Below are 16,073 nucleotides of genomic sequence, written 5' to 3'. Positions count from 1 at the left end.
TTAACCTTATGGGCCCGGTTTGCATAAGTAATTTAATGCTTGATATTGATTTTTCAGTTGGTGACTATAAATGTAAAAAATCTTTACACTTGCATTTCCCAAACACTAGGTTTAAAATATATGGAGGGTTTTCTGGACACCAGGTCAGCTAACTTGTATAAACATTTGTGTATACTTTTGGACCTGGGACATTTTTTTTCAGAGAATAACGTTATTCTGTATCAAGATGACCTTTATGAATATGTTTGCGGTACAGCCATGGACTCTACGTTCGGTCCCTCTTATGCAAACCTGTTATATCAGAGTGAAAGGAGTGAATCGCAAGTATACCAAGGAGGTTTTTTATACTTTGTTTTTGTCTCCCCCACTGGAACATTTGTTACCTTTCATCTGTACTAATTTGTGCAGGGTGCATCCTGTATACAGGGAGGAGTCACCCTTTTCTCCGAGCATTCAAGAAGGGGGGATCAACATACCTTTTTAGTGTCTTGTTTTTAACAAAAACATGTTATGGGACTATATGAGCACAGAGTGGACTTGGAGTGACAGCAATGCAGACTCATTTGAAAAAGTAGTCTACCATGGAAGGTTCATTGATATTTTTCTGAAGTTGAAAGGAAGTGAAAGTGATATAAAAGTACCATACTGCATTAAATAAGTATGAATATAATGTTGAGTTAACACTAGAGTACACTTAAGAGAAGATTGTTGTTTTTGACATAGAATTTTTCATTGAGAACTTCAAACTCACATTCATAGAAAACCTACACAAATGAACAGTGTCTTACATTTGGAATTTGAACACCCTAAAGAAAATGGAGAATAATTCCCAGCATATTCTGTGAATAAGGATTCAATAAAAGGGTAATAGAAACAAATCTAAATTTGTTTTCTGTGAACTCCTGACCAGCACTTCTCTGCTCAAGAGCAAGAATATCTATACAAGCCACCATTCCTCCTATGCTGAACTTTGAAAATGTAAGATGGCTTTCATCGGCTGGCCCTGAAATTGCTGATTGTATATCAGTGTACAAGGGTAAAGTTAAGCATTTTAGTAATTGTGTTTGAAAAGCTGGAGCTGTTTCCAACGGCAGGGCCCCTGAAATTGCTGATTGTGCATCGGTGTACAAGCCTAAATTTAAGCATTTTAATGATTGTTGTGTTTTGAGAAGCTGGAACTGTTTCCAATGGCAGGAAACCTTGTTTGAGTTATGTTGCTGACCTGTCAAGCTGCAAAACCTCAAATTTGTATGCGTTCCAAATTACAGGTAATCAAATTAATACTGACTATAGAGATTTGTATAAATACTGCCTATTTTTCAGTCTAAGAAGGAGTCTGATAGTAGACTTGGATGTTTTCTGTTAGTAGTCAACTCACTACTTCGGCTCGCCTAAATTAATTTGATTTCTGGCAGTACCTGAGAAAAATGCGAGTTTTTTTCTTCCGCACTAGGAACGAAATTTTGAAAGATTTATCGAAGTGTAACATGAAACAAGTTTCAGAGATCAGATTATCACAAAATATATGTTATAAATTAACATTTATATTCTTCAGAAATATGCCACAGACACTCACCTTACTGGCTCAGCTTCTGGTCTCTGCTTAATCACAGCTTTCTGAAGCTCACAAACATTGTCTCTGTTTTCATGCCTGTGGCCTGAGCACCTCTAGTCTGACGGCATGCTTGGTAACTTGATATCCACATTTGCTTATCATATGGGATCATCTAAACCCACTGTAACTCTGCAAAGGAGTGTCTTCAGCTTATTACATGAGGCTCATGCTCTCTTGGATGCATGGGTTCTGAATTCACCGCTGAAGTGCCAATCAGGCCTAATACCAGGACTTGCCCAGAGGCATCGATCACAGGCACCAATCCACCAATATTTTGCTGCAAGTAAGTATAAGTAGTTCTTGTAAAAAGTTGATTCCAGGAGTAAGCCAGGCTTATGCCTGGATTTTAGTACTAAGCATGGAGACCTATCAGAGAACATCACAGCAAATTCCTTGTGAATGGGTACCTTTCTGTCTAATACCTTACAAGAGTATAATATACTTGCCAGCATTTTGTGATGAACAAGTAGTATGCTGTATCAGATTGCAAATATGCTAATTAGCTTAATTAAAAATGTAACCTAATCTAATGACATCATATGACCTTTGACCTAATAAATATATCCTAAGAAATGTCATCACACAATATATGGCTCAATCACAGGAAATTAAAATGTGTCTTCTTTCTCATATGATGTCATGAGAAAAAGACAACAACAAAAATGATTTGTGAGTATTAACAGAACTTGCTGTCACATGCACATGAATAATATTAACCAAGGGCCAGATGTGCCTACATTAGGTATACCGATTTCCTAATTGCGATTCGATCCAAATCGCAAGTAGGAAATCAGTATTCCTAATGAATGAAACTCATTGAGTTTCATTTAGGGATTCCTTGTGGGTCACAAATCGACCTACCTCATGAATATTAATAAGGCAGATCGCAGTTTGTGACCTATTAGGAATCACAGCCATCACAGGGATGGTGGCCTGCTGAGGTTAGCAGACCACCATGTCTGTGATTGCTTTTTAATAGAGATTTTTTTTTTTAATGCAACACGTTTTCCTTAACCCCTTCGGGGCTGATGACGAGCTCAGCTCGTCATGAGCGTAACCTGCCGTGCCCTGATGATGAGCTGAGCTCGTCATGTAACGCCGCTTTTTGCAAAACGCAGCGCGCAGCGGGAAAACCGCTAGCGCGCATGCGGTTAAACGAAAACAGGATGCCTTTAATAAGAAAAAAAATGAAACCTTTAAGTTTCATTTTTTAATATTAGGCAGTGCTCCCTACGACTACTGTCTGCTTAAAAAAATATCATGCACATTCTCATAGGGGAAAGGAACCCCTTCATATTTGCAAATGGGATACCACTAGTTTGAAACTTGTGGTAAAATATTGTTGCGGGGATTCTGCACATACACAGAACTATGCGCAGGAAAACAGGACCCTGGTGTATAGGGGTTGTACCTTCCTGCCACCTTAGTACCCAAAATCCCCAAACCGACTAGCTATAGTGTCTCATTCGTTCTTCTACAAAATCACGAAGCTACAAATGACTAGAAAACCCAGAACACAACACTCCTGACTCTCTCAGGAATCGCGGTAGCAAGACATACCCTTTCGCTCACTCACTCGTACTTGTCCACAATAAAGATTGTCAGAGTCACTGTATAGTTATTTTAACTATTGTGCTCTATAATGAAGTATACGAGCCACTACAAGCAGCATAATGCATAAACGTAACACAGTCAGCATTGTTACAATACCATAGTATATAGAGGGGGACGTCATCATATACAGACAGTGGAAAAAGGACTATAAGGCCAAACCACCCTCCCCTTGGTAATTTAAGGTTTATTACAAAAAGGAAGATCTCTGGGCTTTGTTAGCAGACCCCATACCTTTGAGCCTAGATGAAAGCTTTACATCATAGGAACAGCATAGCTCTTCTCCAAGGAAAGGTTTCCCTCCAAGTGTTTTTGAACAACATGTAATATCAAAGCACGAGCTTCCAGCAGTGCAGCTGTGTAGCATGTTTTGTCTGGGTGCTAGGCACAGACCAGAACAGAATAACAAGGGGCATGTTTATCGACCTTGCACATCGTGTTCAGACTAAACTCCAGGAATAGCAGAGAACGCAGAAAGCAGACAGTTCTCATGTGAAAGGCACAAACAGAGTCTTGCAAAATAACATTATGTAGTAATGTGCGTGAAAGCAGCATCATGGCAGCAGAGCTCATGCTAACTTAGCGATGTCGAGAATGACCCCAATAGCCATATAACAATATTTCTGTTCTGCAGTCGGAATTCAGTCGCAAAACAGTAATACATACCATACCGATTCGGTATTTCGAAAGGACGACCTAAGGAGGCCCCTTTCAAATACCGAATCACAGATGTAAAATGTGATTCGGTAACAAGTTACCGAAGGGCATTTTGGATTTTGTACACATGAAAAAACATTTTTCCGGTTGCAAACAACCAGATTCTGCAAATCATGCGGTTTTCGACTGGAAAAATGCATTGTACATTGGGGCCCAAGTGCCCCTATCATTACCAACTGCAAGGAGGATTCCTTCTCCATTTACATTTTTTTCTGAGCAACCCGTATTCGTCATATTACCTGTGTGACTAGAAAGTTACATCATTGGAAAATCTTATTTTATTTTTCTTTCAAGTTAAAGCATTGTCATTAAAGACAACATGCTTATTAATAGAAATCTCAAAATTGAACAATATTGTCATACAGCTAAATAATCAGGGTCAGAACATTTTTTTAATGGGCACAGCCAAGCATTTATGGATTATCTTTGTGTTTTAAAAGATCATTTTTTGATATGTTACAGGCATGTGATGAAAAGGTTGTAGAACTCTCCGAAGAAGGAATTGACTTTTTCACCTGCTGCAAAATATTTTATCACTAATATTTAATTTGAGGGCTCCAAGCTTAGAATCCTTTCCATTATCTCTATTAAGTCTCCACCGAAGTCCTTTCAGGGCCACTCAGCAACTGGCTTTCAGGGCAGGCCTTGCTCCAGTAATCAAGATAACCAGAACTGATCAAATTGCATGCAGAGGACGGAAATAACAGAGAACATTATAGGTTTGTTTCTCTGGATGTTCATAAAGTAACCAAAACAAAGAACTTCTCTCCTGTACTCTGTAAATGGGACCTGTGGGGGGGAGCCCCAGCCCTGCTGCCCACCGTGGGTCCTGGCGCCAGGGATCTCGCTGCTAAGTCCAGACATTTCGACTGGGCCCAGGGGCCTGGACTGGGGCTTCTGGTCCTGCGCCTGCTGCTCCACAATGGGCTCAGGTGTCGGTTATGACAAGTATGATGTCACTAACCTTCTAGAACGCCCAGCAGGGAAGATGGTCTCGACGCTAGACCCCCCAATTTCCTCCCACACTACCTCACGGAGCAGATCTTATACTCTACTACTCTGATAAGCAGTGCGCAGGGGAATTTGGGAGATGGGATAAAACAATAAAACACTGCCTGGCTGCGGGTACACTGGCCAGTTCTCTCAGGATTTAGACCAACACCAAAACACCCTAGACTGTAGTCCTGACCGGAAGAAGCCTGTATGCAAGAGAGGGGACAACAATCAGTACACAAACATACCATTACCTTTGCTCCTGAATAAATACTCTCTCGCTTGGAAGACATACTCACAATCCCAGCATGCACCAATAATGTATAAGGTATAGATTGCCACACTTTTCAGTAAGACATGGCCCATATAACAAAGAACATTGAAAACAAAAATGAAGGCTTTTAATGTCAAGTATATAAGAAAGTCCAACAATAGTGGCTCCCTGCCACCGAAAGTAAGCATCAAGGACCATTCAAAGTGCAGGCAATAAGGTCAGCATGTTCAAGAAAACAAAAATAGAACAAAACGAACAAAAGAAAGTACCAAGTGTAGCAGACACTTATCTGACTTGAGATCTGCTGCTCTCTGTTACTTCACAGGAGCAGATGCTGTAGTCCAAAGGATCATGGGTGGGCTGAGTATACTCCGGGGCAGCCCACGAGGACAGGAAATGACGAGATAACCCCTGCTGAGGTGACTGCCAGCAAGCTTGCCAGCTGGAGAAAGAAGATGCTCACAGCGGAGAAGCGGAGCTCCGCTTTCCGCTTCGTGACTTGCCCAGATGCGCAAACAGAACATTTCCAGTGTGGGAATAGCGCTGAAACAGAACGATGAAGGCAAGGTCAGAGAAACACGGGAAGGCAAGTCCTAGAATCCACCAGAGAAACGGAACGACAAACACAGTTTCCTAATCCAGGAAGGCTTTTATTCTTTCTCGATGCCTCCCGGGTCACTTTCTGTGTGTGCCCCAGGGGTTGCTGGGAAATGTAGTATGCGCTTCCCAATCATACGAGAGTCAGGAAGTATCCAGATGGACCCCGCCCTACTCCTGCTATGACCCTAACACCAGGACGGGGAATCCGTCGGGTCCCGGCAGGCCTCCCCGAGTCGCCTGCGTGTTAAGGTGCCTGCGGACCCCGGGTCGGAGGTCTGCCGGGGACCCCTCTTCCAGCCCTGTGCCTGAGGCCCAGCTGGGGCTCTGAGCCCCTGCGCCGCAGAGCCCCAGAGGCCTCCAAGAGCAGGCAGAAGCATGGCCAGATTTCCGTCCTCCAGGCCCTGCCATCTGGTCACACACAATGCTTTCCAATGGTGCTACCAGATGGCCAGGCTTCCCTGGAAGTCCTGATGAGGGCTCATTTGCTCCTGTGAACCCACCCAGGGCTTCAGGGAGGCCGGGCTCATGGGTGCCTTCGGTCCCTTCTGTCATTTGGTGCGCACGGATTACTAGAAAGGGAGGCCTGACAGAGGGCAAGCGTCAGGAAAGGAAGCAGCCCTCTCCCCCTTTCTCCGGCAGGAAGGGAGGCCGCGGTCGCGCCCTTCGGTCAGAGCTCCGGTGGGACCCAGGCGCACGGTGGGCAGGGCGGCCCGTGCCCGGGGACATTCCAGACCGGACTCTGGTCGATCGGGCAAGGTAGAGCCTATGTAGCGACTTTGGGCTGCTGGGTTGGAAACACCCGACCGTGGCCCCTGCAAGCGTTTCCGAGACGTAGAGCCGACAGGCAGCGCTGGGTAGGGTCAGGGAGCCAGCAGAGCCGGGTCTGTGAGCCCGCTAGGGCCCTAGGCTACCTTCCCCGACCTGCCAGCAGTTTCGGGGAGGGATGCTGCTCCGGCGGATCACTGACATAATATCGAATACACAAATATAGAATTACCAAAATATCGAAAAAACATTACAGAATGCAAAAATATAGAATTCCTATCTACAAACAGGTAAGTACAAAAGTATCGAATCAAAAATATAGTTTTAAAAAATATAGTTAGTCAAAATATCGAATTTTTTTAAATGTCTTAAAATTAATGAAATAATAAATATAATTAACTAACACATACTTAAAAATACTTAAATAACCTTAAAATTATTTTAATACACAATGTAAGTAAAAAAAATACATATATATATATATATATATATATATATATATATATATATATACCAACATAATATTAATAAAAAATATACAAAATTTTTACCGTAGGATAACGGGAGGGTAACATTTACAAAAACCACTCCAGTGAGTGCAACAGTAGGGAAAACGTTGGATAGCGTAGGGGTACAAATTACTGCATTGGTAGGGGCTCTGCAGCGCCTGCCCGCGTTTTAACAGCCTTCGAAGCGCTCTGCAGGCATTATCTGGGAGATGCTGCCGTTCGAGCGATGCTCCTGCTGTGGCGATGAAACACAGAATGGCGGCATGCAGTAACAGACCACATCGATCCACGTGATATCACAAGGTACGCCTGGGGTACTGAAGACACGGGGTACGCTATCCTCTTAGCACAATTGACTTTTCTAGCGAGATTGGCACATTGGTTTTCTCCTGGGGACTGGGACTTTTCTCATACCTGCTACTCCCTGAAGCCTAGACGCACGCCATGCCTGACCCTAAGATGGCGGATGCGAGGGGCTCGAATCTTGAAGCGGGAGCCCTGATATATTCCAAGTGAGCCCTGGCTACGATCGCTATCACGGAGGTGCGCTGTTGCAGAGGGAGACACAGCGGGAGACACCGCGAGGGCACTGCTCAAGTCTGGCAGGTGGATTGGGTGATGCTCCTTACGCCACACCATTCCCTTGTTGACCACGTCCGCCATTGCTGGCTTCCACCGCGCGACGGAGGACGGCGAGCTGGGGGCTTTTCTTGGTTTATCACCAGAAGTACCGAGAGACTCGTTGGTGTGGCGGGGGTGGGGGGGTCCTGATTATTTTCTACCAAAACCCTCTGGTCTTAGCCAGCAATTTTTATTCCTAGAGTGTCCCTACGGAAACGCGCCTGACTTCAAAATGGCGCCTGCCGTCGATCGTCACCAGGGAGCTAAGTTACACCACAATGGGATGCCCTGTGTCTGTTTCCTCAACTCAAAGGCTGCAATAATAGACTGTAACAGTATTCATGGGTCTCAGACCTACTGGGATGAATCCGATCAGCCTGAGGATTATTGCAAGAAGAACTTTGCCTGACCACAAGATGGCCACCACGGTTAACCTCACCACGATGTACTTATACTCCTGGACTATCAAACATTTGGTCATCGACCAGACCTTGATCTTAGCCCTCATCCAACCTGGATCCTGCGCACCATTCATGACATTTACCCTGTAATCTGTCCCTAGACTGCTGAGACCTTGCTACCTGACCGATGCCCGGTGGAGCCACCCCAATAGCTATAGGGGAGATGGGCTGTGGATTCCCTCCTCAGCCGTCACCTACCCAGCCTGACATTGGGCAAACTTTCCTTCGTCTCTCCAGCCATCATCTCCCTCCTTCCCCCTACAGCCTTTCCTCTTTCCAAACTGGAACCTGCACTCCCCTCAGGTAATTTACCCTGTAAACTTTCCCTCGACCGCGGAGACCTTGTTGCCTGACCGATGACCGGTGGAGCTACCCCGATAGCTATAGGGGAGATGGGCTGTGGATTCCCTCCTCAGCCGTCACCTACCCAGCCGGACATTGGGCAGACCTTCCTTCGTCTCTCCTGCCGTCATCTCCCTCTTTCCCCCTACACCCTTCCCTCTTCCCTCTGACCCCTCTCCGACCTGGAACCTGCACACCCTTAAGGACATTTACCCTGTGAACTTTCCCTCGACCGCGGAGACCTTGCTACCTGACCGACGACCGGTGGAGCTACTCTGATAGCTATAGGGGAGATGGGCAGTGGATTCCCTCCTCGGCCGTCACCTACCCAGCCGGACATTGGGCAGACCTTCCTTCGTCTCTCCTGCCGTTATCTCCCTCCTTCCCCCTTACCCCTATCCGCCCAATTTTATCCTTCCTCATACTTCTTAATTGTCTTTTCGTTTAACCAATGTAAACTGCAATTGTTTTTAACTGTGTAATAATGTGTTTCCTAATGTAAAGCGCTCTGATACCCACGGGTCTAGCCAGCGCTATATAAAACTCTTTAAATAAATAAATAAAATAAATAAATAAATAAACAAATAAATATTAGTTATTAAAATTAATTACCCATTCATAATTAATTAACAACTAAATAATTTTCAATAACACAAACTAATTAATAATAAAAAGCAATACCAATTAATAATAAATTAACTGTAAATTAATTATCAATACACAAAAAGTATTTTTAATATGTAATTAATTACAATTAAATTACTTCCCACCCTATTCCCCTACAAACCCACAATCCGCTACAGAAAATAAATTGATACAATTATCGTAATTATCAATTCATAGATTAATACAAATTAATTACCAATTAATAAAAATTAATTACAATTAACAATTAATTAACAATAAATAAAAATCAATACCAATAAATAAATAAAAAATATTTACTTAATTACAATTAAATTACTTCCCATCCTATTACCCTATAAACCCACAACCCGCTACAGAAAATACATTAATAGAATTAACATAATTATCAATTAATCAATTAACAATTAATTCAAAATGAATACCAATAAAAAAATAAAAACATTTAATTTATTACAATTAAATTACTTTCCACCCTATTCCCCTATAAACTCACAACCCGCTACAGAACTAAAACGCAAAATTTAATACCATAACATTCATTACTTAAAATAAATTACCAAAATAATATACTTTTCACTTATATACTTACATACAAAACCATTTAAAAAAATGTCGATAATATTAAAAATTCCATATATTTTAATACCTATATTATATACTTAGATATTTTGACTTTCTATATATTTAAACAAATCAATATTATATTACTTACCTTCAATTCGATATTTTTCACCACTATATTCTGTCCATTAGATATTTTGTCCGTTCTATATTTTGACTTCGATATTTTGGTGATTCTATATTTTGAATTCGATATTTTGTCTTGTTACCGATCCGGCGCAGAGGATTTGGATGGGGCCCTTGGGGGCCCCGCTGTGCCTTAGGGTGGGTGCCATGGTCCTCTAGCGGCCTGTCTGGGTTCAGAAACGCAGACCTGGCCCCGGGCCTGGGCTCCGTCGGGCCCTGGGGAGAGGGAGCCCCAGTCCTCCGGCCCTTGATTTGTGGACATTTCACTGCAGGTTTAAACACCGACACACTCTTAACGCAGGTACTTGCCCTCCAGTGATTCCCTTTTTTTTAGGGTGTCCCCATCTGCACCCTGCTACTTTTCCACAGGCATTTTGCCACCTGCAATTGCAGTGCTGTTTAATCAGGTACTGCTGTGCAGGTGGCGAAATGTCAGTCTGCAAAATAAATCTGGCACAGAGTCCACATACCAGTGCCATTTTAGCACAACACAAACCAAGAAAAGATTCATTGAGACGTGGTGTCTTTTGCCAGCATATGTCTTACTCCAATAGAACAATCATATTCTCAACTAGAAAAGGAGAGCCTTCCTGTTGTATGGGCTTGTGAACACAATCATGTATTTCTTTTTGGGAAACCATGCACAATAGTCATATATCATCAAGCTTTCTTGATTATATTTGGGAACCATAAAAGAAAAAAATACCTGCAAGAATAGAAAAATGGGGTATTCGTCTCAATTAAATATGGCTACAAAATTGTACACAAGCCTGGTAAAGATAATAATCCAGCTGAATATATATCTTGCCATCCACTTACAACATCTAACAGCAATGCAACAATGGCAGAAATATATATCAACTTTATAATTGAGCACTTAACATCAGATAGACTATTAGAATATGTGCTTGCAAAAGCAACTATGAAAAACAACAACCTTCAAAAACTATTTGCAAAATAAAAGAAAATAAATGGAAACATGTCAATAATGCTAATAAATTTATAATTTTAGCTCTGAAGATATATTGGGATCTGCAAACAGTATTTGCAAATGATCTACTGCTTAGAGGTGACTGCATAGAGGTGGCTGCTTAGAGGTGCTCCCATCGTAGTTCCACAACTTCTATGGAACAAAAAAAAGTTGAAACGGTATGTGAAAATTACATGAGTGTAGTAACAACAACATTATTTCTAAGGAATAAAATTTGGTTTCTTAGGCTAGAGGTGATCGCGGAAAACGTTCAATCATGCAGTCTGTGCCAGTGTACTGTGAGATATCCACCTTCAGAGAAGCCAGTTATGTCTAAACCTCCTGATGCTATATGGGACTCAGTAACTGTGAATGTTTATGGTCCAATCGATTCTGGAAAATATTTATTTGTCATGATAGATAAATAGTCACATTTTCCAGTTGTATTACAATTGTCATCTACAGTGTCAACATCTGTACCTACTATACTAGATGAGATATTTGCAGAGTGTTTTTTTTTAATAAATTATAGAAAGGTCACACAAATGTGGCTGCAAACAAATGGAATGGTTGAAAGATTTATAAACAACCAACAATGCAGCATGCAAAAACGATGCAAATTACAGTTCTTCAAACTTTGTGCAAAACAATTAGAGAGGGGCACTCTGCATTGCTCAACAGGAAATACACACCCAGAGTTGATGTTTTGGCTGCTCCAAACTAGACTCCCACCGATTCTGAAATCTGTAGTAAAAGAACATGCCAGCATCTCACGGAGAACTCATTTTGCCAAGTCCAAAATGAAAGGAGGATGCGGACCTCAGAAGGCATGCTAAAGGGCCAGATGTTGCTTTGGGCAACTGGGTTATTGTAAAACGAATTCAAAAAAGGAAAACAGACCCGTTCTATCAAAAAGAGCCTTTGCATGTCACGCAAGTTGAAGGAACTATCATCTCTGCAGGATCTTGGACTGCCTGACACTAGAAATCTTTCACATTTCTAGAAGATAATTAGTGGAAGTGATGAACCAATAATTGCACCAATAGGAGATGTAGAAAACAGAACTAATGAATGTTCTTTGGATGATGAAGCAATTTCAGAACAAAGCAGAGTGGATATGGTAAAGGAAAACACTGTCTGGTCAGGAGTCTGTGTCAACCACAATATATAAATGAAGAAATATGATAAAAGCAACTTACTTTAATGATCTGAATTATCTTTTTGTATTGTTTATTTATTCAACTTAAAATTAGTTTTTTCCTTTTCTTTTTAAAGTGAGGGAAGATGTAATATTTTATGAGTTAGGTATTCCATTCTGGAATACAGGGACATAGTGAGGATAACCGATTAAGAGATAAGCAGCAAGCATATTTTACTGGTAGTAAAGTAACTATAAAATAGAAGATATTGTCACCAGATGTTTGAAAGTTGGGTATCCATGTAGTTACACATTGTTAACTTCAACATCTCTCACCACAGCAGTGATATCAGAAATCACAGTCCTCAGGCGCAGAGAGTCCCATGTCAGCCTCAGGGAACCATTGCTGTTAGCCACCACTTTGAAGTGCTTTATTCATTCCAGCAACTCCCTTTCACCTGCTTACTCTGGAATCAGAATTGGGACCAAGAATGTTGCCTCTGCATCTTGCTCTTAGATTATTTGTAGCCTGCCTTTCGACTACAGCTTGCTTACTTCTGAGGCCCTCCGCTGTCCCCAAGAATGGATGGTCGATTTCTGATGGGTCTGTTGTTGGTGAGAATTGCTTGGCATTTGTGCGCCTGTGGAGGTTGAAAGCATTGTGCAAGGTTCTCTTAGCTAAAGTTGCATTGATGATATTCAGTCCTAGTATGTAGAAATATGAAGCATTCTAAGCAAGTACCAATTTACTCACCCTAAACAGATAAAGCAAATTATGCGTACATCTGAATCCTCAATGATGCCAGTCTATCAACCTTGGTGATAGACTATACTATCACCATCTAGTTAGCATATATAGGTAGTATATAGTATCACAAAGGAAGGTTGACAGGCATCACTTAGTATTTCGTTTGTGATATCAGGTAAGACACATTGTTCACACTCATTTCATTTTAAAGACAAAATGGGACCTTTCTTGAAAATTACTGTTGCAAAGTTGTCATTTATCTCCTTCCTGGGTAGTACATTTGTTGACGATGATTTTCTAATGTGTTGGTGCAGATTTTCAGTTAGACACCCAGGGCCTGAGTTACAAAGGTAAACTTACACTGTTGTGTAAGTTTACAATTTTTTTGGGTATTCACAAATCACAATTTTTGTAGTAATTTCACAACTTCAGTGAGTCCGCACTCATGGTGGAGACTCCTCACACCTCACATAAGAAGATAGGTCTGTTCTATCTTTTTAAGAATGGAGTTCTCTGCCCCGACTGCAAAATTTCCACATTCGTAAAATTACTCTTAGTCGTAGTTTCTGAATACCTACAAAATAGTAAGCTTTAACAGAAGTGTAAATTTACCTTTGTTAATCAGGTTCACAAATAATTGCAAGGTAACACAAACTAGAGTGTAGCTTATAAAAGAAACCCATTCAAATCTTAACCTGAACCATTATTAAATGTGTCCTCTTAATAAAGTGTCATTTAACGTTCTGTGTGTTCCCTATAGAAATTGGTCCAAATCTAAACATTGGCTTTTAGGAGTTTTTGAAAACGTTGTTAAAGATGCAGAGCGAACTAGACCTTCTGATCATAATTCAAAGGTAAATATATAACAGTTTTTCTCAATGAAGAATCATACTTTACATAATTGTGTCTTGTTTTGTAATATGCTGATGGCTATGCTAGCACGCTATATGTTCATTAGTGAATGAGGTGTTTGGACCTGTGTACCCCACCTCTCATTAGACCTAACATATGAGGCATCAATGCCTACCCTCTACAGCAAATAAGTAGCATAGGGCCAGATGTAGGAGCCCTAATACCGGTCGGCTGTTTCCGACCGGTATTAGGTTTTTCAGATTTAGGGGGCTGAAAATTACAGAATCGGTATATTTACTGAATCGGTAAAATTACCGATTCGGTAAATTACCGAATCGGTAAATATACCGATTCTGTAATTCCAAATGTAGGTGGCACAGTTTACAGTGCCACAGGCCCTTAAGAGTCGGTATTTTACCACACAATCCTATTGTGTGGTAAAATAGCGAATTCAGGTGTGCATGCACATCTGTGCATGCACACCTGTGCAATGTGACACACAGACATGCCCTTAGGGCATGTATGTGTGCCACATGTCACACAAGCCTGTACTTGGGGTGCTAGAGGGTGTCAAAGTGACACCCCCTGCACCCTTGCAGGATTCGGTATTTACCGATTCTGTAAATACAGAATCGGTATTTCCCATTGATTCCTATGGCCTTCAAAGCCCATAGGAATCAATGGGAAATACCGATTCTGTATTTACAGAATCGGTAAATACCGAATGTTACAGATTCGGTAATTCTGAATTTGAAATTACCTACATCTGCCTCCTTCCTATTTACCTACTCTTAAATACCGAATCGGTAAAATTCGGTATTTAAGAGTAGGTAAATCGGAATTACCTACATCTAGCCCTAAGTTACTAAACATCATATGTGCCTAAGTGTGTGGCTGCAGAGTATAGTGCCTAGAGACTAATGAGTACAGCTGGCCATAAAATTGCCTCATTCTCACTCATTCTTATTTCACTACTGGATTGTTTCCCAACTCTAGGGCTAAATAAAAACAATAGTATGGTGGCTGATCAGAATCAAAGTTTTATTAAATGGTCCTTTTAGGCTTTTACACTAAATTGTTAGTTGAGTTGTTGAAGAATCTCATGTGTTTCCAATAACAAGAGATGAGGACACATATATTAAATAGTTCTTCAGTCTGTGTGCAGGGTTGATGTGTCATAGAAACTCAGGGTCCTATGCTGCTTGCTGGTCTGTGATGCACAAATAATTTCTGGAGTTACTGAGTTGAGGTTCCTTGACCATCTTACTTATAACTTGTGAGAATAATAGCAATGCTTTTTAAAGCATTAAGCAAGATTAATATCCTCTGTTCACTTATTTAAATTTAGTTGGGCAAAAGATTAAAATTTTATGTTATCTTTAATATTAAAAGGGAGCTTAGGTCGGAGGCTTTCCGTCCGAGATCGTTAGTTTCACATTGGACTGCCTAATTTCAATTTATGCAGTTGGAAGTGAAACTGTACGGTCATTCCAGCTGCATTCCCGTCAGCCAGTCGGAAACAGGCCCGTAATCCATATGGATGTTGTTTAATATAGTCTGGACTATGATGCATGGTTTCTGGAAAGCCTGTCAGAAAGCGTGTTTGAGGGCCTCTAGCTGGCCCCCCTTCCGTTTGTGGCCTCCGGTTGATCCCTGCATTGTGTGGCAGGCACTCTGAGGTACCTGCTACATGGTTCAGTGATGAACACAACCTCCCATTTCACTATGGGAGCCAGTGCTATGGCCAGTTTACGGCTGTAACACATGCTCCCATAGGGAAATGTTAGTATGCGATCGCACCACGTGCAGTTGCGTCGTAATTAGGTTGTCGAGACTGCTGACCAGAGGTTGGTCAGTCCCTTTTCCGCGAGGGTGTTGGGCAGATGCAAGTTCGCCCGACATTAATAAGCTGCTCAGCAGGTGAGTTTCAGCATTGGTATTCAAACCTATTTTCTTTAAGCTTTACAATCATAGTATATGAAACGTAATAATTTATATATGAAGCAAGAATGTAGGAAAGTAAAATAAAAGTATGGAATATTTTGCTTGTTGCTGTGCTGCAGAGCAGCGAAGAACCATCTTCGTAGATCTTCAAGTTGTGTGTAAATATTATGGACATACATTTCTAGCTAGACATTTCATCACCAAACAGGAGCACAAAATCTGAATTTGATCAGCAGTGCAGAATATAACGTATAAGGTGGACTATTCACATGTGGTTTATTGTTACCCCTCTGCTGCCAGCTTACTCAGAAAATAGTATATATGTCTTTGTCTTTGTTTTAGTTTCCTTCATAAAGGTAAATAAAAACTATGCATAAAATTCCTATTATACATTTATCTGTAGGGGAGCATAGTAAATGCTAAAACCTGCTGTAACTACAAACGCAAAGGCTCTCATTCCAAATGAGGTGCAAATCTAGTATATTCATTGTGGTACTACAGGGTGCTGTAATTAGAGG

General features: G+C 41.3%; 1 protein-coding gene across 2 annotated transcripts in view; it reads left to right on the top strand.

Annotated features, from left to right (window-relative positions):
• CYP39A1 (cytochrome P450 family 39 subfamily A member 1) overlaps positions 1 to 16,073 on the top strand; it is a 265,029-nt gene that overhangs the window by 74,370 nt on the left and 174,586 nt on the right. For both annotated transcript variants that reach the window (XM_078647646.1, XM_078647647.1), the window contains exon 5: positions 13,520 to 13,613. In XM_078647646.1, the coding sequence (XP_078503772.1) occupies positions 13,520 to 13,613 (94 nt within the window). The remainder of the gene's footprint in view (positions 1 to 13,519; positions 13,614 to 16,073) is intronic.

The sequence above is a fragment of the Lissotriton helveticus genome, chromosome 6 (assembly GCF_964261635.1).
Source record: "Lissotriton helveticus chromosome 6, aLisHel1.1, whole genome shotgun sequence".
NCBI classification, from domain to species: Eukaryota; Metazoa; Chordata; class Amphibia; order Caudata; family Salamandridae; genus Lissotriton; species Lissotriton helveticus.
The sequence above is the reverse complement of the archived record's forward strand: the minus strand, read 5'-3'. Positions and strand labels throughout refer to the sequence as shown.